At 45.7% G+C, this 25,465-nt stretch overlaps 3 protein-coding genes across 3 annotated transcripts; all 3 read right to left on the bottom strand.

The window, feature by feature from the left end:
- Positions 1–654: 654 nt before the first annotated feature.
- Positions 655–3,914, bottom strand: LOC127773379 (uncharacterized). The gene is made up of 7 exons (XM_052299443.1): positions 3,889–3,914; positions 3,247–3,786; positions 2,810–3,008; positions 1,566–2,704; positions 1,152–1,406; positions 890–1,078; positions 655–808 (listed from the first exon to the last, which is right to left on the bottom strand). Exons 1-7 carry the CDS (start codon positions 3,912–3,914, stop codon positions 655–657), a joined length of 2,502 nt encoding a protein of 833 aa, XP_052155403.1.
- A 1,431-nt stretch (positions 3,915–5,345) lies between these two features.
- On the bottom strand, positions 5,346–7,721 carry LOC127773078 (GTP diphosphokinase CRSH3, chloroplastic). The gene is made up of 2 exons (XM_052299090.1): positions 6,004–7,721; positions 5,346–5,834 (listed from the first exon to the last, which is right to left on the bottom strand). The coding sequence occupies exons 1-2, from the start codon at positions 7,585–7,587 to the stop codon at positions 5,697–5,699; spliced, it is 1,722 nt and encodes a 573-aa protein (XP_052155050.1). The 5' UTR covers positions 7,588–7,721; the 3' UTR covers positions 5,346–5,696.
- Positions 7,722–14,064: 6,343 nt separating this feature from the next.
- LOC127773082 (GTP diphosphokinase CRSH2, chloroplastic) lies at positions 14,065–16,653 on the bottom strand. Its single transcript, XM_052299096.1, has 3 exons — positions 15,410–16,653; positions 14,579–14,890; positions 14,065–14,449 (listed from the first exon to the last, which is right to left on the bottom strand). Exons 1-3 carry the CDS (start codon positions 16,619–16,621, stop codon positions 14,312–14,314), a joined length of 1,662 nt encoding a protein of 553 aa, XP_052155056.1. The 5' UTR covers positions 16,622–16,653; the 3' UTR covers positions 14,065–14,311.
- Between the last annotated feature and the right edge of the window lie 8,812 nt (positions 16,654–25,465).

Genomic DNA, 25,465 nt, shown 5'->3' with positions numbered 1-25,465 from the left:
CCATTGGCTGCAATATAGAGCCGAATCTGAAATAATATTTAGGTAAAATGATATAACTTATTACTACTAGCTAAATGTATAATTCATTTGACTGAAACCATACATATATATAGGACTGCAAGAACAATAGCATTTTTTTTTGGCAATATATAACATAATATACAACTTCATGACAACACATATATGTACAAGGATTAATATTTGTCAGCATACACAACAAACTGAACATGCACACAATAACAGAAGTGCCTTAATTCATCACAGAAGTGCCTTAATTCATCACGTCCCATCCAAATATCTTAATTCATCAACCATACAATTCATAGGTTCATTGTAGGCCACACATCATTACAAAAGCAGGCCATGCATAACAGGTCCATCAGACCATACATTGGTCTATACATATAACAGGTCCATCAGGGCCATCAGACCATACAATGGTCTATATATAACAGGTTTAGGGTGCCATATAACAGGTTCATCATGGCATACATCATTACAAAAGCAAAAATACATCATCAGGCCATGCACATTAGAAGTTCAGATTACTTCGAGATTGACGATTTCAGACATAAATAGCAAAATACTTGTAGATTGACGCATTTCAGCCATACATAGCAAAATACTTGCAGATTGATAGCAGATTGACACATTTTATTTCAGAAGCTTTGGTGGTGATGCCCTTTTTGGCTTGCTAGCTAGTTTTTTCCTTGGTGTGAGTTTCTTGGTTGGCTGTACTGCCGCTTGCACCTGCACGGGTACAAGTGCTACTTCAACGAAGCTTTGACCAACCTCTAATGCCAGCCTCCTGTTGTTTTTTATGGGTGTAAGCAAGACATGAACCAAAGTTAAGTGAAATGAAATGAAAAACAACACAATTATGCCTTACCTCCTAGTGATTGGTCCAGGACTGCTTGTTTGTGTTGCATGCACTTGTGATTCTGCAGTTGCTTCTTTTGCTGCAACTGCTCTTGTTCTTGGTGTATTTGCTTGAACATCAACTGCAGCAGCTTGGGCATCAATGGCACCCTTTGCTTTCTTCCTTCCCACATTTGTTTTTGTCTTGTTGTTTTTCTTCCTGCAAAACATTGGTTAGCTTAAGCAATACATTGTACAATAGCTAAAAGAAAGTAAATCATAGCTGAACTAACCTCTTCCTAGTTCCAGTCAGTTCACATCTTACACTACCCTTCCTATGTCCAAACCGTTGGCAGTCTGGACATTGAACTTGCCTTGCGGCCTTTCCTTTGCCCTTTTCAAGAGCAGATGGGATCCTATTCTTTCTCTGCCTACCCACTCCTCTCTTCTTGGGAACGGGTGGCAGGAGCTTGAAACCTTTATCAACTTTTGGCCACTGCTTCTTGTCTGTGATGTTAGGGATAACACTTTCATATGCTGCCTGAAATCTGTGCACAGAGTAAGCTGTGTCAACATATTTCTCCATATTTGGCTGCCTAATTGTTGTGATCAGTGCCAATGCATGTGGGTAGGGCTTCCCAGTGACCTGCCATTCCCTGCATGTACATGTCCACTTATCAAGGTACACCACATGCCTAGTCACTTACTCATCCTTGTATGTCTCTGTAACTTCTGCTTGGTCAGGATTTCCTTTAGTAACCTTCAGATGGCCTAAACCTTTTGAGGCTTCATTCAACTGATGGATGACAACAGGAAGAATCACTCCATTGAGAGCTGTAGAGATCCTCCTCCTCTTCTCAAACAAGATCAAAGTATTCTCCCTAATGGCATCTGCAAGAGCATCAACAGGCAAATCCTTCAAGTCTTTGATCCAACTGTTCCATGACTCTGCCAGGTTATTGTTGATGTAATCACACTTGAAAGCACAATCAAACTTGCTTCTGGCCCACAGTATGTTGTGATATTCTTTAAGCCATTGTTTCACCTCTGGACTAGCTGTTGTCACTTCATCCATCCACTTGTCATGTTTCTCAAGCATGTAAGTCTTAGCTGCAGGCCACATCTTCCTCACATAGATAGACCCATGAAATAATTTCTTCATGTTCTCCATCAAATGCCTCATGCACTCCCTCTGTTCTGCCCATGGAAATACCTTGTGAACTGCAGTTTCCAACCCTTTACATGCATCAGTGTGGATAGCTAATTTTGGAACTGGACCAATTGCATTGGCTAGCTGCTCCATAAACCAAACCCAGTTCTCTTTGGTCTCTGAATCAAAAAAACCAAATGCCAAAGGAAACATCCAATTGTGTCCATCTAATGCATTGGCTGCAGGCATGTGTCCATTCCAATATCCATTAAGGGCAGTAGAATCTATGCTAATGTAGGGTCTACAGCCCCCTAAGAAACCATCAATTGATGCTTTAAATGCACAAAAGAATCTACTGAAGTGAACCTTATCTCCAACTTTAACTGTGTCTATCTCAACTACACTACCCGGGGACCTCATTTCCACCTCTGCCTTGAACCTATACAACCAATCAAATGAATCAGACCACTTACCAAATAACTTGTCTGTTGCCTTCTTCCTACCATGATAAACTGTATGATAAGGTATGGTTATCTTGTAGGTGTCCTGCAGCTCCTTCTGAAGTTCCTTTGGACCCATCCCATTCTTCTTGTTGAGAAATGGAATTGCCCTCTCAGCAACCCAAGCTTGAGATGCCATCCTTCCACGAAATCTGCTTCTTGAAGCACACTTGTGATCATATTTGTTTATTTGGACCTGCAAAAGCAAACAATATTAGCAACTATGCAAAAGTTACTCCAATCTGAATTCAGCAAGCAAGGTGTCAAATTGCAAAGGTAATTTAAATGGTTAGTATAATACCCTGACACTCTTATTAGGTTGGGTCTTTGCTCTAATTATCCATGGGCAACCAATTGCATGGCATTTCCCTCTGAACCTTTCTTTGTCAGACTTTTCAGTCTCTAGTTCAAACTCATGAACAATGGCATATTGCTTCACTGCCATTCTGAACTCATCCATAGAAGGGTAAAATGTCCCCACTGACATATCTGGGTCATCCCTGTCCCAATCCAACACATCAATGGGTACTTCATTGTCCACTACAATGGCTGCATCTAACATGTCTTGCTAAATCTCGGTTGGAATAATAGGAATTGCAGTTTCTTCCATAGCTGCTGCAGCTGCTGCTGCTCTCTGATCTGCTGCTTTGAAGCCCATGGCCTCAAAAACTTGATCCTCATCCAACAATAAATTAACATCACAATCTTGCTCAGGTTCAACAAGTATAGCCAACTTACTCCAATTCTACAACAACATTAGCCTCTTCTGCATTTTGTGGATGGCTAGAGGTATCACCCGTCCCTTCTTCATGACCAGGAGAAGAAACTTCAGCACTAATCATAGCAGAGAGAACTTGAGCACTTGACTGATCAATTGGATCTGCAGTTACCACACCAGAGACACCTTGAATAGCTGAATCAACTGGATTTGCAATGCCTTCAATAGGTTCATATCCCTTTTTATAAATAACTTCAACACCAAACTCTACCAGCTTATCATCCAACATAGAATTCATCCACTGGCCAAATTCTTCATTGGTTGTCAACTTACATTCAGTGCCAATTTCAGTGTCCAAACCCCAAACTCTAATTTCTTGGCTTGGCCCCCAGATTATCTTGCTAGCCATTTCATCATGAAATTTATCCAAATTATACCCACTGCTAATATCAACCCACCAATCATAGTCTTGCTCTGACATTGGTAGCATTCCATACTCTAGATTCGCAACATACTTAGCAACCCTAACAAGAAATCTAAGCGCATTGCCAGGATCAATCCTGACATAAACAGATTCATAAAAAAAATGGAGTTAGAATACATCTAACTCCATGCATGCAACACAATACAAGCAGGGAGGGCGAGAGAGAAAATGAACTTACCAAGAAGGACAAACTGAGGGCTTCATCGCCGCCGGAGGACGATGGCGACGATGCCCTACCAGGTCACGATGTGCTGTTGGGGAAGAACAAATGCCGGGATGATGCCGGAGCTGCGGATCTGACGAATGCGTCAACGGCGGACTGCGGGTGGAGAACGTCGGGACCGGCGTGGGGCGGTGAGCCGGCGGGCCGGGCAACGCGTCGACGGCCCGGGGCCGACGCTGGGCGAGCAAGGGCCGATGGCGCGGGACATGCGTCGATGTCGCGTGCCGGGCCGGCGTCGACGGCGCGGGGCTGACGCGGGGCGGGCAGGGGTCGACGGCGCGCGTCGCCCGTCGATGGTGGCTGGCGGTCGAACAGAATCGGGAGAGAGAGGATCCCCTGATTTAGGGTTTCAGATGCAGGGGTATACTAGTCATTTCAGGTGCCCATTCCACGCTGGCAAGCCCATGTGGCGGTGTACAGTGTGAAAAGTGGCAAAAAATTAGAAAAGCTTCTCTCTCCAATGGCATATAGTTAACTGCAAACCTAAAAGGGGTATTTGAACAATTGGCAAACGTAAAAATGGCAAATAGTTAAATTTCCCTATCTACTCGTGCCGAACGGTGGCCATATCTCTGTGTGGTGGGCCCCACCGGCTCGGCTCAACCTCTTCCGGCTCGGCTCAGTTTTTAGGTGCCGGTTTCTAAAGATAACCGGCACCTACAATATATTATAGGTGTCGGTTCTTTTTGAAAAACCGGTACAAATAGTATTGGTGTCAGTTTTTCTTTAGAACCGGTACCTATAGTTGTTTAAAGGTGTCGTTCTTATTTTGTATCTCGTGGGAGATGGGGAAAACATCAATAGGTACCGGTTTTAAATAAACCGGCACCTATAAGCCGGTCTCTATGAGGGTTTTTTAGTAGTGATTATGTATTAGTAATGAAAATTATTGGTAAACTGCATGACTGAAAATTATGTTAATAGTCGTGGAAATTATTAGTTCAATAATACTACAAGATATGGATATATGTCATAAAGCATAAACAGAGTTGAATAAATATATTCAAGCAAATGCAAGGGCCTATGCGTTAAAAAACGTGGCAGTCTACCGGACTGATCTTAACCGTGTAAGCTCGATCATGCGGTTGTCAATCACCACGTTTTTTTTTCTAGGAACACGAATTCAATTTTTTTTTAGGATTTAGTTTGCTGCGTAGCCAAACAGCTTATTAGCAACTACTCCCTCCGTAAAAAAGAGAAAAAAAACTCAATTCTAAATATGAACCTGGACATGTGATTAAGTTTTTTTTCACAGATGGAGTAAAATATATTTGTGAGAAAACATTGATATCTTAAAAACCAACTCCAAAAAACTGCAATAAGAAAAGCAACTTAAATTATTTTTTTTGGGAGGAGACTTGAATTAAATTTTAACTACAGCTGAGCTGATAAGCTGAAATGTAAAGGATGGAGCTGAATTCATTTCCTTTTCTTACGATACATCAGCAATGATTTTCAAGACATTTGCATTTAAACTTCACGTCCAAATTGCAATCTGACCACTTACCAAAAAACAAGTACAACACACGTGGGTTTGTGCGCATTTCACGGTGCAAATGTGAAAAATGACAAGACATCTTTCACTTTTTCTTTTTTCTAAAAGACACGAGGACAAATTAAGATTGCTCGTCTTAGGGCATGATAACTTTGATAAAAAAAAACCCTTATGGCAACTTTTAGTAGGATTTAAAATTTAGCAGCAAACTAAATACACTTTTTTAACAGGCCCTTAATCGAACAGGCCCTTAATCAGACTGGATCGATCAAGCGAGGACCAACTTGTCGCTGAGGTTCTTGCGGTAGACGTGGATGAGCCCCGTGTCGTCAACCTTCTGCAGCTTCTGCTCGAGGATCTCCTTGTACTCATCATCCTTGTCCTCCAACTTCGCCTTCAGTTCAACCTTATCATCCATCCAAAAAAAAATTAAATTCAAAATCAAAATCCATCTGAATTCCACCAAAACATAAAACTTGTTTAGAGCGTATATGAAGGTATCAGACAAGCCATCAGCCATTAGAGAATTTAGGAAGAGAAATGAAATGAGCAAGAATGAATTGGTAATTTGGTACCCGTTTCTGGAAGAGCGCGAACTCGTCGGAGCTGAGCGAGCCGTCGCTGTTGGCGTCGAGGAGGCGCATGAGCTCCTCGGCGTCATGGCCGCCGGCGCCGAGGTCCTCCATGATCTCGGTTAGCTCCTCCATGCTGATCCTCCCGTCGCCGTTCTTGTCCAGCAGCTGGAACGCTCGCTCGACATTGCCGACGCCAGCGGCGGCGGCGGCGGCGGCGGCGGCTGTTTGACCATCGTCGCCGGCTGGCTCGTCGCGGAGGTGCTGAGCTGCCACCTCCGCCGCCGCCAGCATGATGGCCTTGAGCCTCTTGGCCTCCTCAGGATCGGTGAGGCCGCCCTTGTAGAGCGCGTGCGACGCCTGCCCGCCGACGGCGGCCATGTCCATCTCCCTGGTGCGCACCTGGATCTCCATCAGCGGCCTCTTCTTCCCCTCCGGCGCCGGCTCGCTCATGTCGACGGCGACGTGCAAGCTCCGGTACCCGTTCCCCTTGGGCCGCGTGATGTAGTCCTTGGTCCTCGCCGGCACGTCCTTCCACATGGCCTTGATCACCTCGTGCGTCCGCAGGCATGCCCTGTCGCCGCCGGCGCCGGGGCGAGGGTCCAGGATGACGCGCATGCCGAGGATGTCGTTCACGTCCTCCGGCCGCCGGCCGTCCTTCACCAGCTTCTTCATGGTGCTGAACCGGCTCTTGTACCGGCCCATGACGTCGACGCCGGTGACGGTGCGGCGGAGCTCGTCGTCGGCGGTGAGCGCGCGGAGGAGCTCCTCCTTGGACGCGGCGATGACGCGCTTGCAGTCGTCTTCTTGGCTGCTCAGCCACTGGTCGATGTGGACGTAGGCCTGCGGGTACAGGCGCTGGAAGGAGAGGTCCTCGAGCTCCAGCGACAGCTCGCCGGCGCCGACGGCGTGCGCCAGCGGCGCGAACACCTTGAGCACCTCAAGCGAGGTGGTCCGCTGCTGGTGCTTGGGGAGGACGTCGAGGTGCTTCATGGCGTCGAGCTTGACAGCGAGCTCCAGGATGACGGCGCGGATGTCGTAGCTGGAGAGGCACCGCTTCCGCAGCGCGCTCGCGGCCTCCTCGTCGGCGACGTCGACCTCCGACGGCGCGCGCTTCACCTTGAGGCTCTCTTCCACCAGACCGGCGGCGCTGGCACCGAGCTGCGCCTCGACGTCGGCCATGGCGAGTGCTCCGGCATCCAGAGCTCCCCTCACCATGCCAGCCGAGATGACCTCCGCGTCCATCTGGAGGTCGGCGAGGGAGGCGGCGACGACGAGCGCACGGGAGACGGACTGGCCGCCGCCGCCATCGCCGCCGCCGTCGCGGAGCGCGGGAAGCGCCAGCTTGAGCGCGCGGAAGAGAAGCCGCGACGACGACGAGGTCGCCACGTCCTCCCCCATCCGCTCCGTCAGTCCATTGAACACGCCAAGAAGCTCCGCCATCAGCCGCCCGCCGCTTCCCGCCGGAGCCAGCCGGCGCGTCGACGGACGACGAACCTCGCCGGCGGCACCATGGTCATGCCCAACTCCAGGTGCGTCAATGGCGACGGCGACGGCGACCGTCTCATTGACACCGGCGTTCGCCATCTTCTTGATCACCACTCACCAGCGGCTAGCTAGCAAGCAACAACCAAACACAATGCCCTTGCTTAGTTGCTTACATGACCCAATGTTGTGAATGATATGACATACTATAAAACAGATCATGTGATCAATGTGCAAGTTTTGAAAAGAATATTGTACATGCCGTTGCACATGCACGGGAAAGAAAGAAATATTGTCACACTCAAACACTTGGTCTACTTGAACGCAAAATATCTTCTTTGGATGTACCTACGCAGATTGATGTGGTTTTTTAAAGGAATTCAGAAGAAGCATTCCGAACATTCAACACATGTGGGTATGTATAATCAGCAGTATTTGAAAATGTTAAGCTCCAGTTCCAGTTCACAAGCTGATTGTCACCCAGCTCCATGTAGAGTTATAGACCTATATAGGCTGTGTTAGCTGGAATGCGTTGGGAACCCATCTCCTGCGCAAGAAAAACGGAGCGGCACATTAGCACGTGATTAATTAAGTACTCCCTCCGTCCAAAAAAACTCAACCTAGGAGGGGATGTGACCCATCCTAGGACAATGAATCTGGACTACCCTTTGTCTAGATTCATTGTTCTAGGAGGGGTCAGATCATCCCCTCCTTGGTTAAGTTTTTTTGGGGACGGAGGGAGTATTAGCTTTTTTTTAAAAAAAATGGATCAATATGATTTTTTAAGCAACTTTTGTACAGAAACTTTTTATAAAAGACACACAATTTAGCAGTTTGGGAGGCATACGCGCGGAAAACGAGGCGGAGGGAGTTGGGAACTAGACTTACGAAGAGAGCCATAGTATATACCTAAATAATATATAAACCCCACGCTGTGAATCATCTGCAGCTTCTCATTAGTTAGATCTGAAATAGATGGCCATATGGCCCGACCCAAGCACGGCCTGGCCTGACTGGGGTCGTGCCCGTGCCGGCCCGGCCCGACAGTTGTGCCATGCCTAGGCTGCTCCCTCGGCACGGTGGGCCGGCACGGTCCGACATGATCGAAGAAAAATAGTAGAGGGACCCAAATTAGACTTAATCAACTATATAAGGCAAGGCTCAAAGATATGGGGAATACAAAATAGACTTATTTTCCAGCCATATAGTCACAGCCCAAAGAGTTGAGGGAGGAAAATAGATTTATTTTGTGGAGAAGCACGATGGGCTGTCGTGCCTTCGGGTGGCCCGGTACGACTTGAGTCTTATTGGGCCGTGCCTAAGCCATGTGTGCAGCCCGTGGACTGGCACGGCACGGCCCGACCTCCCAAGTGACCTCGGCCAGACACGGCCGTGCCTAGCCGGGCGACCTATTTGGCCATCTATATCATCAAGATGGAACGTTTCAATGATATCAAGTTTGGGACACTCTAGAGCATTTCCAGGGTGATCGCTGCAAATATAATTTCACACTTTCAGTGTTAACGAAAAATAGTGCCCAACTTGATTAACTTTTTTTATTCCGATTAACATGGTAATTTTTATGTTGAGAAAGCAAACACAGTGGCTTCTTTTAGTATTCTTTTAACATACAATAGAACAAAGATATAAAATTTTGTATTTGTTTCTCTCCTTCCCTACATTTTCAGACTAATATTGGAATTTTCTGCTGTCCAAATTGCCATGCTTACAGACCATATTATGGAGTATGAACGATTTGACATATTATAATACAGATAATGCGATCAATGTGCAAGAGTTAAGAACAGAACAATATATGTGCCATTCATCATGCATGGCAGCATGGGGAATAAAGAAATACTGTCACACTCACACACCTGGTCTACTTCAATTTAAAATATTTTCTTTGGATGTATCTACGCAGATTTGTGTTTTTAAGGAATTCAGAGGATGCATTCTGATTTCTGAACATTCAACACATGCGGGAATATTTCAGCAGTATTTGGATGTCATCATTGCAGTAAACATAGTGACGGTGGTTTGGTTTAGTTGAGTAACTCACTGTTAAGTTCCAGTTTCAGCTCACAAGCAGTATGTCACCCGCTCCTTGCATTATACCTGAATAAGACCTGTGTATAGATGGCCAAATGGGCCACCGGGCCAAGTATGGTCTAGGCACGACCAGGCCTGGGCTGAGGCTAGTCAGCCCAGCACGGCCCAACCAACACGCCGGGCTGGTTTGTGCTTGCCCATGGGCTGCACCCACGGTCTAGGCCGACCCGAAGGCACGATAGCCCATCGTGCTTCTCTATTAAGTAAGTCTATTTTCCTTCCTCATCCTTTGGGCTGTGTCTTATATGGATGGAATAAGTCTATTTTGTATACCTCTTGTCTTTGGGCTGTACCTCAAATGGCTGAAGTAAGTTTATTATGGATCCCTCAACTATTTTTCTTTGGTCGTGCCGGCCCACCGTGCCGAGGGAGCATCCTAGGCACGGCCCGGCTGTCGGGCCAGGCCGAGCCGACACGAGCACGACCCCAGTTGGGCTATGCCGTACTTGGGCCGAGCCAAATTGCCGTGCCTTGGGCCGAGCTGTCGGGCCTCGGGCCATATGGCCATCCATAGACTTGCGACATCAATTGTCTCAGACTCTCATCAATTAAATATGATAAGATGGAACTTATTAAGGTATCATTAGTTTTGGACACCAAAGAGCATTTCCAGAGTGATTGCTGCAAATATAAATGCTCCCTCCATCCCAAAGGCTTAACCACTCATAACACAAATACCAATAAAACATTTAATACTTTCTTGGTTGGATCACATTGATACATGCAAGCAATGTGATTAGAAGGTTTAATGGTATATGATTTAAAATAAATCAATTCTATTGGACCAAGAGGTGCTAGTTAATGTATACATGCATAAGACATGAGAGAAAAGTGGTTGTGCATTATATTTTAGGATGGAGGGAGTAATGTCTAATTACCTGTCTCTGGAAATGGAATGACTCGAATTCATCAGAGCTCAAGGAGCTAGCCATGTCTGTTTGCATCAAGAAGAAGCATAGCTCCTTTGAATCTTTGCCCCAGCAACAAGATCTTCCATCACCTCAGTGAACTCCTCAAAGCTGCTCCTCCCATCGCAAAACTGCTAACTCTTCCGCGGCCTGCATGACAGCCTTGAACCCTTGAGTCTCTCAGCCTCGACGAAATAATTGAAGGGAAATTCCTGGCTTTACCAAATTTAGCAAGTTCTCACTCCTATACATTAGGAAAGCAGCTATTTTTTCCCCCATGTGATCACTTCTGTGAGTCTGACAAGTGCCATGAATGAGAACAGTAAGATAATACTGAATGGTGACGGGACCCATCTCTCATCCACAATCCAGTTGCACGTTGCATGATGCCAGGACCATATCTATCCTCTGCCAAAATGGTTCGTACTCTTCCTCATGACAACCAAAACCCACATCCTGCATCGTCAGATCTCCGCAGAGCGCATGGAAAACGCCATGGTACAACGCGATGGAGTCATGGCTAGGGCCATCTTGCCGTCAACCAACCATCTCCAGGCATCGCTCACCACGAACCGGGGGGTGACACCCCTATGTTGCCATTTCGTCGAACACCTCGCGCGCATGCGCCCGCTCGGCAACGAGCAGGTCATAGCACGCAATTGCGCCTGCTCTACGCCGCCGCTGTCCTCTTTACCCAATATCCTAGATCACCGTCAGTCACCACCTCCCGTACCAAGAACTTCTCCCGCAGAAGCGCGTCGAACGGGCAGCCGCCCGCGGCGCCCAGCCCAAACCGAGAAAAAGGAGCTTCCAGAGAGCGCCATGCCCGCCCGCTGCGACCACCGGAGCGCCTCACCCGATCAAAAGGCGGGGTGCGCGCCGGAGTAGAAGCGGAGGCGGAGGCGGAGGCGGCATCTCTTCGTCGAGAAGATGGCGGGGTGGGCGACGCCGGCGCGCGGTGGTGTTTGAACTCGTCGACCGTTGCGAGACTGACAGGGAGTTACGAGTGGAATACGAAAAAATCAGGGGTGTATTCGTTACAAATACATGACCGGCTTAGAGCAGGCACCATAGCAGTCTATAAGCCAGCTATAAACATACTCCCTCTATGTTTTAATGTATGGCGCTGTTGATTTTTCGACCAACGTTTGACCATTCATTTTATTTAAAAATTTTGTGCAAATATAAAAATATTTATGTCATACTTAAAGAACATTTGATGAAGAATCAAATCACAATAAAATAAATAATAATTACATAAATTTTTTGAATAAGACGAATGGTCAAACGTTGGACAAAAAGTCAACGATGTCAAACATTAAAATTTGGAGGTAGTATTAAATAGATAAAAGAAGAGAGAGGAGCAGCGGGCTACAGATACGTAGCAGCACAGACTCCAAGACGTAATCTGTGTATGACAGGTGTGACCATATATTAATAGTATAGCAAGCAACTATTGTATAAATTAGTTATTATATTGACCATAGATGATTTGGAGCCAGTAGCGGGCTATACTATCAAACTTGCTCTTAAGGATTGGTTAACCTTGACCGTGCAAGCTCGATCCAACGGTCACGAATGTTGTCCGCGATCAGTCGTGCCATCACGGGCTTGTTTGGTTTAGAGCTAATAATTGCTGATTAACACTATAAATTTGAACTAGTGTAGAAAAAAAATTGATAGCAAAGCAAACATTTAGTAGATATTGTTGAAGTTGTCATTTTTTGTTACGAAAAATTAGCTTCAATCCAAATAAACACCCCCCCCCCCCAAAAAAAAAAAACACTTCTGACAACTACGTTTCCTCTTAAAAAAACACCTATCTGGTTTACCTTAAACACATCCAAATCTTAATCATGAAGAGGTAAAATAATTTTCAGAGAATTTTTTGTGAAAACATTAAAGACCATGGCCTGCAATTTCACTTATTAAGCAATTATTTTACTATAAAATAAAATTGGTCGTTCTGCTGTCCACATTGCCATGATTACACGACCTTATGTTATGAACGATTTGTATTATAAAACAGACCATGCGATCGGTGTGCAAGAGGTATGAAAAAGAACAATGATATCCAACATGCATGGAGAATAAAGAAATACTGCCACACTCACACACCATCTCGTATCTTTTCAACTCAAAATACTTTTTGGATGAACCTATGCAAAATTATGTTCTTTTCTTAAGGAATCCAGATGAATGCATTAGTCTCAACAGTAAACAAATGCCGGCATAGTCAGCAAGAATTTGATACGTTCCGTCTTATCGGATTCAACTGACGAGAGATGTTGACCTCCTGTACATTAGGAAAGCAGCTATTTTTCCCCATGTGATCAGTGCTGTGACACATGGATGAGAACACTGAAGATAACATAACACTGACTCGATCTGAACAGTGATGGTACCCACCTCTCGTCCACCATCCAATTCCACCTGCCATGCCCATGCTTTATCATCTCAGGACCATTATATCCTCTGCCAAAATTGATTCATACTCTTTCCTCATGACAACCAAAACCGCATCCCGCATCATTGGCGCGCACTGGCACCGATGATACTATTGCGCAGCCGTCTTGGCAGGACCACTTTGCCATCAATCAACCTTGTTTAAGCATTGCTTTACCACGAACCGGGGGTGTAAGGTGGTGTTTGTATCCATGGACTTAACTTTAGTCTTTTTATTTATACACTAATTTAGAGTATTAAATATAGATTACTTACAAAACTAATTATATAAATGAAAGCTAATTCGTGAGACAAATTTTTTAAGCCTAATTAATTTATAATTAGATAGTGTTTACTGTAGCATCACATAGGCTAATCATGGATTAATTAGGCTCAATAGATTCGTCTCGCGAATTAGTCCAAGATTATGGATGGGTTTTATTAATAGTCTACATTTAATATTTATAATTAGTGTCCAAACATCCGATGTGATAGGTACTTAAAAGTTTTAGTCCCATCCTAAACAGGGTCTAACTCCCCGCGTGACCATTTCGTCGAGCACCTCGAGTGCATGCGGCTGCTCGGTCAATCGCTCTGCAACGAGCAGGTCGTAGCAGGCAATCACTGAACTGAACCAAGCCGCCACTGTCCTTTCCCCCATTTCCTAAAGCGCCGTCCCCCCCCCCCCCCCCCCCCCCTCGCATCCTGAACTTCTCACGCAGAAGCGCGTCGAACGGCGGCCGGCGGCTGGCTGCGCCGGCGCCGCGCAACCCAAATCAACTAAGGCCGTATCTTGCACGCGGCCGGTGAAAAAAAGAACTTCCAGAAGAGCGCCCTGCCCATCCGATGCCACCACCGGAGCGCCTCCTCCTCCAATCAAAAGCGGCAAGCGCGGCGGAGATGCGGAGTCGGAGGAGGCATTTCGTCGAGCAAATGGCGGGTGCGGCGGCGGCGGTAGTGTTCGAACCCGTCGACCGTTGCGACTTGCGAGGCGGCCGTACTGGTTAATCTTGGCCGTGCAAGTTCGATCCAACGGCCGTAATCTTCTCACAAGTTCTTGTTACGGTTTACATCCAAATCTTAGTAATGAAGAGGTGCAAATTTCCATTGAAACTTCCGTGAAAACGTTAATCAAACACCATTGCCTTTCAATTTTACTTTAAAAAGCATTTTTGGTACCTTACCGTTCAGCATCCAAATAAATTATTACAGGCTTACAGATTCCATTAACATGAATTGATTCATACAAGACGAAAATATCAACATCAACCCAGATTGGGATTTGCATGCAATCAATGATCTTCAAATTGACGCCGAAACCACAACCAAATATCACCAGATCGATTTTGCAGCTCGTTTGTTCAGCCGGAGACGAGCTTGTCGCTGAGGTTCTTGCGGTAGACGTGGATGAGCCCCGTGTCGTCGACCTTCTGCAGCTTCTGCTTGAGGATCTCCTTGTACTCATCATCCTTGTCCTCCAACTTCGCCTTCAGCTCAACCTGATGTCATGTAAATCGCCCGAATTTTAAAAACGGTCAAAATTTGTATGAATTCTAATAGCAAATTAAATGAAGCAAATTTGGAGTTTGGGCTTGACATGGTAGTCGAGATTTGGAATAATTTGGTACCCGTTTCTGGAAGAGGGCGAACTCGTCGGAGCTCAGGGAGCCGTCGTTGTTGTCGTCGAGGAGGCGCATGAGCTCCTCGGCGTCCTTGCCGCCGGCGCCGAGGTCCTCCATTAGCTCCGTCAGCTCCTCCATGCTGATCCTCCCGTCGCCGTTCTTGTCCAGCAGCCGGAATGCTCGCTCGATGTTGCCGGCGCTGGCGGCGGCTGCGGCGGCGGCAGGGACTCCGGTCTGGTCGCCGGTGGCTGGCTCGTCGCGGAGGTGCTGCGCTGCAACCTCTGCCGCCGCCAGCATGATGTCCTTGAGCCTTTTCGCCTGCAGAACATAAATTATTTGAATATATTTTGATCGAGAACAAAATTAATTATTTTTTATTCGAATTTAAACAAAAATTATTTAATTTTAACTTTTCTTAAAGAAAATTTTAAAATTTTGCATCTATTATAGTTCCCTGATTTTTTTTCCTAATATTTCATGTATAGAACATGTGCCGGTGCCTCTTAATACCCATGTGGTAAAGATTAAAGAGAGCATTTATGGGTGTATAAATGATGCGTGTGTGCTTTTTCTATATGTAATTATTCATCATTTTGGGTTTGTTAAATGTGTTTGTATATTTACCATCCATTTATAGAAATTCATATAGTTTAATATTGTAAAATATATGCTTTTGATTCACTATCAGAATACACTTTCATAATATATAATTCACATATTTTTAAACTACACAATATTTTTAATAAAATAATGATCAAATATGAAAATTTCTGACTTAAAAAAATTATAACGGCAAGTTATTTGAAATGGAGGGAGTAACTGAAAAGGAAAATTCACCTCTTCAGGATCCGCGAGGCAGCCCTTGTAGAGGGCGTGGCCAAAGACGGCGGCGTCGTTCATCTCCTTGGTGCGTATCTGCACCTCCATCAGCGGCCTCTTCTTCCCCTCCGGCCCCGGCTCGCTCATGTCGACGGCGATGTGCAAGCTCCGGTAGCCGTCGCCCTTGGGCCGCGCGATGTAGTCCTTGGTCCTCGCCGGCACGTCCTTCCACATCCCCTTGATCACCTCGTGCGTCCTGACGCACGCGCGGTGGCCGTCGCCGTCGCCGCAGCCGGCGCGGTGGTCCAGGATGACGCGCATGCCGAGGATGTCGTGCACGTCCTCCGGCCGCCGCCCGTCCTTCACCAGCTTCTTCATGGCGCTGAACCGGCTCTTGTACCGGGCCTTGACGTCGAAGCCGGCGACGGCGTGGCGGAGCTCGTCGTCGGCGGCGAGCGCCTGGAGGAGGTCGTCCTTGCAGGTGGCGAGGACGCGCTTGCAGTCGTCTTCTTGGCCGCTCAGCCATTGGTCCACCTGGGCGTAGGCCTGCGGGTAGAGGCGCCAGAAGGAGAGGTCCTCGAGCTCCTTGGAGAGCGCGCCGGCGCCGACGGCGTGCGCCAGCGGCGCGAACACCTTGAGCACCTCCAGCGAGGTGGTGCGCTGCTGGTGCTTGGGGACGCCGTCGAGGTGCTTCATGGCGTCGAGCCTGATGGCGAGCTCGAGGATGACGGCGCGGACATCGTAGCCGGAGAGGATCCGGTTGCGCACCGCGCTCGCCGCCTCCTCGTCGGCGACGTCGACCTGCGACGACGGCGCGTTCTTCACGTCGAGGCTCTCGCGTAGCAGCGCGGCGGCGCCCGGCCCGAGCTGCGCCTCGGCGTCGGCCATGGCCACCGCGCCGGCGTCCATCGCCTGCCTCACTATCCCCGCCGAGATGACCTCCGCGTCCATCTGGAGGTCGGCGAGGGACGCCGCGACGATGAGCGCGCGGGAGAGGGAGCGGCCGCCGGCGGCGTCGCGGAGCGCGGGCAGCGCCAGCTTGAGCGCGCGGAAGAGGAGGGTCCACGACGACGAGGTGGCGACGTCGTCCCCCATCCGCTCCGTCAGCCCGTTGAACACGCCGAGCAGCTCCGCCATCAGCCGCCCGCCGCTGCCCGCCGGAGTGAGCCGCGGCGCCACCGCGGCCGCGGCCGGGTCGACGACGACGACCTCACCGCCGGCGCTCGCCATCGTCTCTCGTCTACTCGCCGGAGGTTGCAAAGCTTCTTGAGGATAGTTCACTCCGGCCGGTGTGGCTGCATGTATATATAGTCTTAGCTGTGAGCCTGTGACTGATCATGACCACGTTCTCGGCGTGTTGAGGTAAAGAAAAGGAAAGAAAGGAAATAATGCAGCAACTCCAACAAATGATATTAGACCAAACAATTATTGTTTCACATTATCTTTTTTTTAAAAAAAAAATGGCGGCTGGTTCTTTTTGGAAAGGAATTTATGAATACTTTAAAAGGTTACATGTTTTTCAAGTACATTACATCTTACACGTTGTTTACATGTAATCGTGGAGTGGATTCTAAACTCGATCTCGAGCGGATATCATCTTGATGTTTACATGTTATCTACTTCCTCCGTTTTACAATGTAAGTCATTCTAGCATTTTTCATATTCACATTGATATTAATAAATTTAGACATATATATCTATCTAGATTCATTAACATCAATATAAATATGGAAAATGCTAGAATGACTTATACTGTGAAACGGAGGAAGTAAATAGTTATGAAAAAAAATCAACAAGATAGATTAATATGTGATCAGCCAGCTGATAGATTAATATGTGATCAGCTCAGCCATCAGCTGGCCGCCGCTGCCCGCCGGAGTGAGCCGCGGCGCTGACACGTGGTGCTCGATGTCAGCCGCTGCCGGTTCGACGACGAGGACGTCAACATTGCCGCCGGTGCTCGCCATATCGTCGATCTCCTCGCCGGAGGATACAAGCTCTTAGGGATTGTTAACTCGCCAGTGAGGCAGTGAGTGCAACTTCAAGCTGGTAAGCTAAGAGCATCTTTAAATTAGACTCTCTAAATACCGATTTAGCCAATCCTCCAACTGATTTGGGTAGTCAAACTAGGTGTGCACTCTAATGGTCTTTCTATTTACATCTCCAAAATCACAAAGGGACCCACATGTCATCCTCCCATCTTCGTTCCCTTCTTCTTCCTCCTCTTTCTCTTTCTCTTTTTCTTTCTCTTCCCCTTTCCTTTCTCCCGCATGGCCGCATCGGCCCATCGATCCAACGGAGGCGACGGTGCCCCGCACGCGCGAGGCGCGACGCAGCGGCAGCGACGACGCCCCGCACGCGCGAGACGGCACGGCAGTGGCTCCCCGTGCGCGCGAGGCGTGAGGCGGCTGCGGCGGTGGCTCCCCGCGTGGCAGCTGCGATGCAGATGACGATGGCTCCCCGCGGCGGTGATGGCTCGTGCGTGACTGTGGCGCGACGGCGATGACGATGACTGCCACGGCGGACGGTGGCCCAGACAACGACATTGGCAGGGCACTCGTGGCCGGCGTGCCCTGTGTTGGTCGCCGGCAGAGAGAGAGGATGGATGGGGAAGGGAGTGGTGGTGGGACCCACCTTTGGCCAGTGGAGGAGACTGGCTACATTTGGTCAGCCGGAGGAGCAATTTGGCCATCCGGATAGCTTGGTCATCCGGATGGAGAGGCTGTTGGAGCTCTTTTTTTCTCCGTGTTAGCTAAATTTTAACTTTGAGAGCCAAATAGAGAGTCTGTTGGAGTTGCTCTTATCCTTCTCGCATGGAGTGAATATATAATATAGGAAAAAGTACAAATTACCCCCTGAACTATCACGGTCGACCGAATTACCCCCTGAACCACAAAACCAGACATTCTTCACCCACACTATGCAAACCGGACGAATTCTCCCCCTCAACCCAATCCGCGGTGGTTTTGGTTTACGTGGCGTACGTATGGCAGTCCAGTCAGCATTCTATTTATTTAAAAAATGTGGGACCTACATGTCATACTCTTCCTCTCTCTTCTCTCTCTCTTGCTCTCTCTCTCATGGGCAGCAGGCGGGGGACACGGAGCTGCGGCGGTAGCGGCGCCGGCGGACGATGAGGGTGACGCGGAGGCGGCGGCGCTAGTGCGGCCTCGCGGGAGTCGGACGTCGCTGCGGCGAAAGAGGAGAGGTCACGCAATGTGGAGGCAAGGCGGGTCGCGTCGCAGCGGCGGAGCGCAGCGTGGGCCTCGGTGAGGAGCGCCTCTCCTCATCCCCCGCACGACGGCCGGGCAACAAAGGGGGACCGAGGACGGCGACGGCCGGGGGCGGACCAGTTTGGGGCGACGGTGCCATGCGCGCATGGGGAGGCACACGGCGGCGTCGACGCGACCGACGATGCCGTGGAGGTCGGCGGTGGCGACGACGCGGGTGCAAGCATGTGTGGTCGGCAGCAGCGACGACGCGGGAGCAAGCATGTGTGGTCGGCAGCGGCGAGGTGACGACGGTTCGGCTCCGGCCCCATGCTCCCCCATCGGCCATCGCTTTCTTCCTGCGTTCTAGGCCTAGTGGCGCCGCGCTTGCACGAGGGGGCACCGTTGGCGGTGACAGCGCACGAGGGAGAAGGCTGGGCCGGCGAGCTTGTTTGCGCAAGACCGGCGGCGGACGGGTGCGGAGGCTGCGTGGATCTGGGGACGATGCGGGACCCCGACATCCCCCGCGCGCCGCCGTCTGCCGCCCTTGCCCACGCGCCGCCGTGCGCACTTGTGCCGCCCCCACTCGCCGCCTGCCCCCGCTCGCCGCCATCCGCCGTGCGCCCCCACGCGCCGCCGTCGTCCGCGGCTCCATGCCGCCGTGCGCACTTGCGCCGCCCCCCACCCCCACCCGCCGCTCTGCGCCACCGTGCGCACTTGCGCCCGCGCGCATGAGTGAGATAGAACGGAGAGAGAAATTAGGAAGAGGTGAAGTGGAGGCATGACAGGTGGACCCCACCATTTTTCTTTAAAAAAATGCTGATTGGACTGCCGCGCGTACGCCACGTAGCATAAAACCACTCTGGATTGGGTCGAGGAGGGTAATTCATCCGGTATTGAAAGTTCAGGGTGAACAATGTCTGGTTTTCGGGTTCAGGGGGTAATTCGGTCGACCATGATAGTTCAGGGGGTAATACGTACTTTTTCCTATAATAGACCACTGAGTTTGTCTAATTCAATAATTTACCATTGATGTCGTTTGTTTCTACAATATATCAACAACTTTATTAATTGTTTTATAACTAGAAAAAATGTCCGTGCGTTGCAACGGGTGAAGGTTATTTTAATTTTATTATTGTTATACGGTTTAGTTAAGGTAAAATTCACTATGAGAATTCGCTTAGATATATATTTTTTCTAGAAAATCATGAGCTGTAATTTGAAGTCCGATCATCTCAAGTTATCATCTAAGTTTATTTAAAGAGATTTATTATATGACTGCTCATGTATTTCCAAAAGCAAACGAACTTAAAACCCGACTCAAATACAGATTTGTATTTTCAAAAGCGAACGAACTTAAAAACCGACTCATGCATGGATGACGTACCGAAGTACCGGTAAAAACATCTTTAATTTTTATAATAGTTTCACTGTGAGAATTTCGCTTGGATGTATATTTTTCTAGAAAATCACGAGCTGCAATTAGGAGCCGATCATCTCCAAGTTAGCATGCAAGTTTTTTTAAAGTGATTTCTTATATGACTCATCATTTATTTCCAAAAGCGAACGAATTTAAAACTTGACTCAAATACAAATTTGTATTTCTAAAAAAACGAAAGAACTAAAAAAACCGACTCATACACGAATGACGTACCGAAGTACCGACAAAAACATCTTCAATTTTTTATAATAGTAGAGATATGTCACTGGGTTGCGTTTATTTTTTCAAAAATACATAAAATACTTTATGGACATACAAGATGAACAATTTATTTACCTAATTAGAAGTTTAAAAAAATACAAAAATTTTTATTTGGCCCCCTTACACATATGGAAGTTTGCCTATAAGTTTCAATTTTTTTTTTGCATTTCTCCTTTTTCTTTAAATATAAATTACATGTTGTATGTTATATAAAATACTAGTTGTGTTGTTGTTTTCACTGTAAATTATCTTTCATATGCTACACAAGATATTTTTTTTCCTATTATCTCTGATGTACCATGCAAAAATATTTTTTTCCAAAAAGTAAAGATACAAAAAAAACACTTGAAACTTATATACGAACTCATATGTTGAGTAAAGAGGCCACATAAAAATTTGCATGTTTTTTTTAACTCCTAATGAGATAAATCAATTGTAAAGATTGTACTCCCACCATCCTATTAAAAACAACCAAATACTTACTAGGTTGGCTTTTATTGGACGGAGGGGTATGCCTCAAGGGTATTTTGTTTTTATTTTTCAAAAAAAACTTGATAAAGCCATCAATATCGTAGAAAGATATAATGTCAGTGGTAAACCGTTAAACTGTGACAAACTCATATTCTTAGTTGTGACCAGGTTTCATAGTAGCATTGCCGGAACGAAACGATACGAAGAAAAATATTCGAATGTTGCATCGAAAAATATCTCTTTCAGCACTCAATTCAGATAGATCAGAGGAAAGATACGTGTGAGGAGTAGCCCTACTCCCTCCCAAGCGTGCTTCCTAATTCCTAACCACCACCGTGCGCACTGGTCACTAGTCAGGTCACAAGAGAGAGAATTGAACTTGTTTTCTTCTACTTCCCCAATTTGTTTGGATTCTAAACTCGAGGGGTTTTATTTTCCTAATTTTTTTTCTGAAAACTATTCTAAACTCTCAAGGAAACGTTCTCTTGGTATTTGCATATCACATAAATAGTTACTAAAAAAATAAGAAAAATATATTAAAATATGATATATCGCTCTACAAACATACAAGTAAAATCCAACTTCTACACATCGAAAAAAAAATAAATTTGACAGCGAATATAGGTTAACTAGCTGTGGTTTAAAATTTTCAAGTATTAAAAGTGAATATATATCTTCGATTACATGGTTGACGCACGCACTGCACGTAGCATTACATAGGGCAACACCGCACTCTTACACTCAACAATACATTTTCTAACACACACTAAAATAACATAAAATAACGGAAACCAACAACAAATCCTTCATCTCACTATTTTCTTTAATTTATTGAAACAGAGAGAATATGAAAACGATTTTATTTGTGGAGTTGGGTAAACGCACCGTTTGATCCACATGGGTGTACTCCTGCTGTTGAAAAGGGCGTGCCAGGAGGTTCATAAAAAAAAAAGAAAAATCTTATACTCTCTCCGTTTTAAAATGTTTGACACCGTTGACTTTTTAACATATGTTTGACCGTTCTTCTTATTAAAAAAATTTGTGAAAATATGTGTACATGAAAGTATATTTAACAATGAATCAAATGACATGAAAAGAATAAATAATTACTTAAATTTTTTGAATAAGACGAATGGTCAAATACGTATTAAAAAGTTAACGGTGTCAAACATTTTCAAACGGATGGAGTATCTTGCCTTCACAAATTACACTGGTGGACCATACACGTCGATGTCTTACCTGTCATGCCGTCGTGTGACTGGGACCCCGATCGAGACGTACCAGCCGAAGCCCATGAGCCGTTCGATTTACCAGCCGAGACAGATGAGCCGTTCGATTGGCTAATGGCTGTGATTGATCTTGTAGTCGAGCCAAATAAGTACATCTCAATAAATCACGTGCTCGATCACAATATATATGGTTGCGTGTGTATATGTGTATTTCTAGAATATTGTACATATTTATCTTTCGTGTGGTGTGGGATCTAGAAATTGTACTTTACACACACTCACACATCATCGCACACATATATACAAGTGGTCAGGGATACTTATACACGTGCACGCATTATCTGCATATATTCCATCCGTGGCTGTCTCACTGAATAATCTTTAATATTTAATTTCTCATATACCGTAATGTTTATAGCAAATCGCATACAACCATCGATTTCATGTACAACTAATCATAAACCGTAACGTTTATTAGCAATCGAATGATAATTTTTGGGTGTATATATATATGTGCGTGCGCGCGCGTTCTTAACATCTTAAAGTTAATGTCGGATACACTGGGATGAATATGGAATATGAACCATGTGAACTAGCAATATATTTGGGATGACGACAAATTAAGAGTTGCATAGTTTTAAAATCTTCACTTCAATGCTAGGTTAGAAGATTGTGGTACTAGGGACATTCTCATCTTTTCGAAAAATTTCTTTCTCTAATTGGACCGAAAATATCCTCAAGCAAATTATACTTTTTTTAGCTATCTTTAGCTATAACACGTTTTTACGATATCCACCAGTAAATTACATAATTTTTTATGTCATGTAGCAAAATTTGCCTGTATTTTATGATGAGATATTAGCATATAATAATTGAAGCATACTCTTCTTTTAGTGCAATCTATGTAGTATAATTCGATCACCCCAAATCGCTGACTATATTTATTCGAGAAATTTTACGGTCTTGAGAAAGTATCTCAAGATACATATGACCTAGAGGTATCAAGTTTTACAATAGAAAATATGATCCCTCCTAATACTTTCTCAATTTATTCGCTACTGTCTTATTAACATGTATGTTTTTTCGGAGCACCCGATTAACATAATGATGGATGTATATGCAAGTAAATCGAATGCATGTGTGCATAATGCGTGGTCCTGAGCTGCAGAAAACCATCAAAATATCTTTCAATTATTAAATAAATTGTCATGTGCTATAATATATGGTCCTGTATATGCGCGGCGATGATGTGGTATGCCAACGAAGATGGATGCTGACCTCTCGAGAAAGATCTCCCTTAAACGCTTTTATACTTCTCTAATGTAACACAAATGGAATGGTTATATGACAAGATTTTATTTCTAAATAGCGTACAGTGACATCTTTGAATAGTTTAGTTGGATGATTTTTAGTCCTTCGATTTAAGCCTTTCGCTTTCAGCATTCCAATACAGACGTAGAGACAAGAAGGTCCCCCTGAAAAGATGTACTTCAGCGAAGGCAACACAGCAGAACACACCAGCCAGCTAAATGTGAGGTGATAACGCCAGTCCAGTGGTCACTGATCAGATCCAGTTAGTAATAGTAGTACATTATAAGAAATGTGCCACACAGTTTTTGTTGCTACGTGGAAAATCCAAGCACACAAAAAATAATCAAGAAATAATACAGCTTATCCAGGCTTGCGTAGAACTCCATGAACATATATATAATCAATGGTAATAAGAGCGTACCTGAATGCAGTATGCAGACAGATAGTAGCTATAGCCTATATAGCAAGATGGTGGATTAGTTTGGTCATCTGTGTTAAGCTTCAGTTTTAGCTTACAAGCAGTTCTGTCGCCCAGCTGTTTGCGGTAGACCTGAATGAGACCCGCGCTGTCAATCGTCTGCAGCTTCTCCTTCAGTATCTTCCTGTAGCGATCGTCTTTGTCGTCCAAGCTTCTCATCAGTTCGATCTGATAAGATGGAATGTGTCAAGGATACGTACTCCCTCCTCCTTTTCTAAATGTTTGACGCCGTTGACTTTTTAAAACATGTTAACCGTTCGTCTTATTCAAAAACTTTTGTGAAATGAGTAAAACTATATGTATACATAAAAGTATATTTAACAATAAATCAAATGATAGAGAAAAAAAATTAATAATTACTTAAATTTTTGAATAAGACGAACGGTCAAACATTTTTAAAAATGCCAACGACGTCAAATATTTTGGGATGGAGGGAGTATAAGAATTTGCGGGAAATGAAGAGCATTTCAAGAGTTATCATTGTGAATATATAGAGCTTGTGATTACCTGTCTCTGGAATGCCTCGAATTCATCGGAGCTCAAGGAGCCATTGCTGTTTGCATCGAGAAGATGCATGAGCTCATTAGCATCTTTGCCCCCCCAGCACCAAGGTCTTCCATCACCAAGGGGCGCCATCTCGGTGACGAGGTGGATCAGCGGGAGTGGTGTTGATGGATTCTCCGAGGAGGAGCGACGACGTCAGAGGCGGGATGGCAATGGAATTCCAACACTGTTTTTTTTTGTGAATTTGTGATGGTGAAATGCATGAATTTTTGTTGTAAATTTCGGGATGGTGGAATTGCATTGCGAATTATATGAACTTGAGAATATTTGGGGATTTGAATCTTGTTTTTTTACGCCCAAAACCATTTTTTTAGTCAGACCACTTAGGGTGACCGTTGATTTTTGTAGGCGGATAAAGGTCCTATTTTGAATGGCCGTAAGGTACGGGTGGAGCGCTTGCCCGCTTGGAAAAACAAAATTTGGCCACCTGGAGTAGTGAAAAAAAAAGTAGTTTGCCCTATATACAAGAGCTATTGTGTTAATCACTGCTTTTTAGACCGTTGGATCACTTTTTCAAGACTCTATGTGCTAGACTGCTTTTTTTTAATGTAGTTTTGATGTGTTTCTAGGATTTAGAAACAAGCAGTGATTCTATTCATTTTTTTTACTTCTTAGCTTTGTTTATGATCGTTTGGGCTGTAAACAGGTTGCTCTACGCTCTCCGTAAACTGGAGGAATTGGGAAATGCAGTACTCCTTATACTAACGATTTTCGAGCGAGAGTTGAGTTTTGAAAAACTTTCAGAAAGATGGGCCAGAAATGAATGTGATTGGAAGATTTTGGGAGTACGAAGCCACGTAGGCTTTGCTCACTGTCCATTGGATTAATATCACGATTGCACCATACCATTGTCAGCAAAACCATGGTCAAGGTCAGTCGAGATGTGACAACGGAATCACATGCCCAACACGAGCACCTCACGCACTGTCGATATACTAAAAATTAATCCCATGTTTTTCAGTGTGTTTAATTGAAAACACTAACAGGACAGTAAAAAAAAAGACCATAGCTCACAAATAAAGCATTTGGTCATTTTCCAGCGAGCACATAGAGGATCCGGGGTCGTATCTCAAAAGCATAACAAATTCCCACAACACAACACAACACAAC

The sequence above is a fragment of the Oryza glaberrima genome, chromosome 5 (assembly GCF_000147395.1).
Source record: "Oryza glaberrima chromosome 5, OglaRS2, whole genome shotgun sequence".
Classification (NCBI taxonomy): Eukaryota; Viridiplantae; Streptophyta; class Magnoliopsida; order Poales; family Poaceae; genus Oryza; species Oryza glaberrima.
Note: the sequence above shows the minus strand (reverse complement) of the source record. Positions and strands in the feature narration are given on the sequence as shown.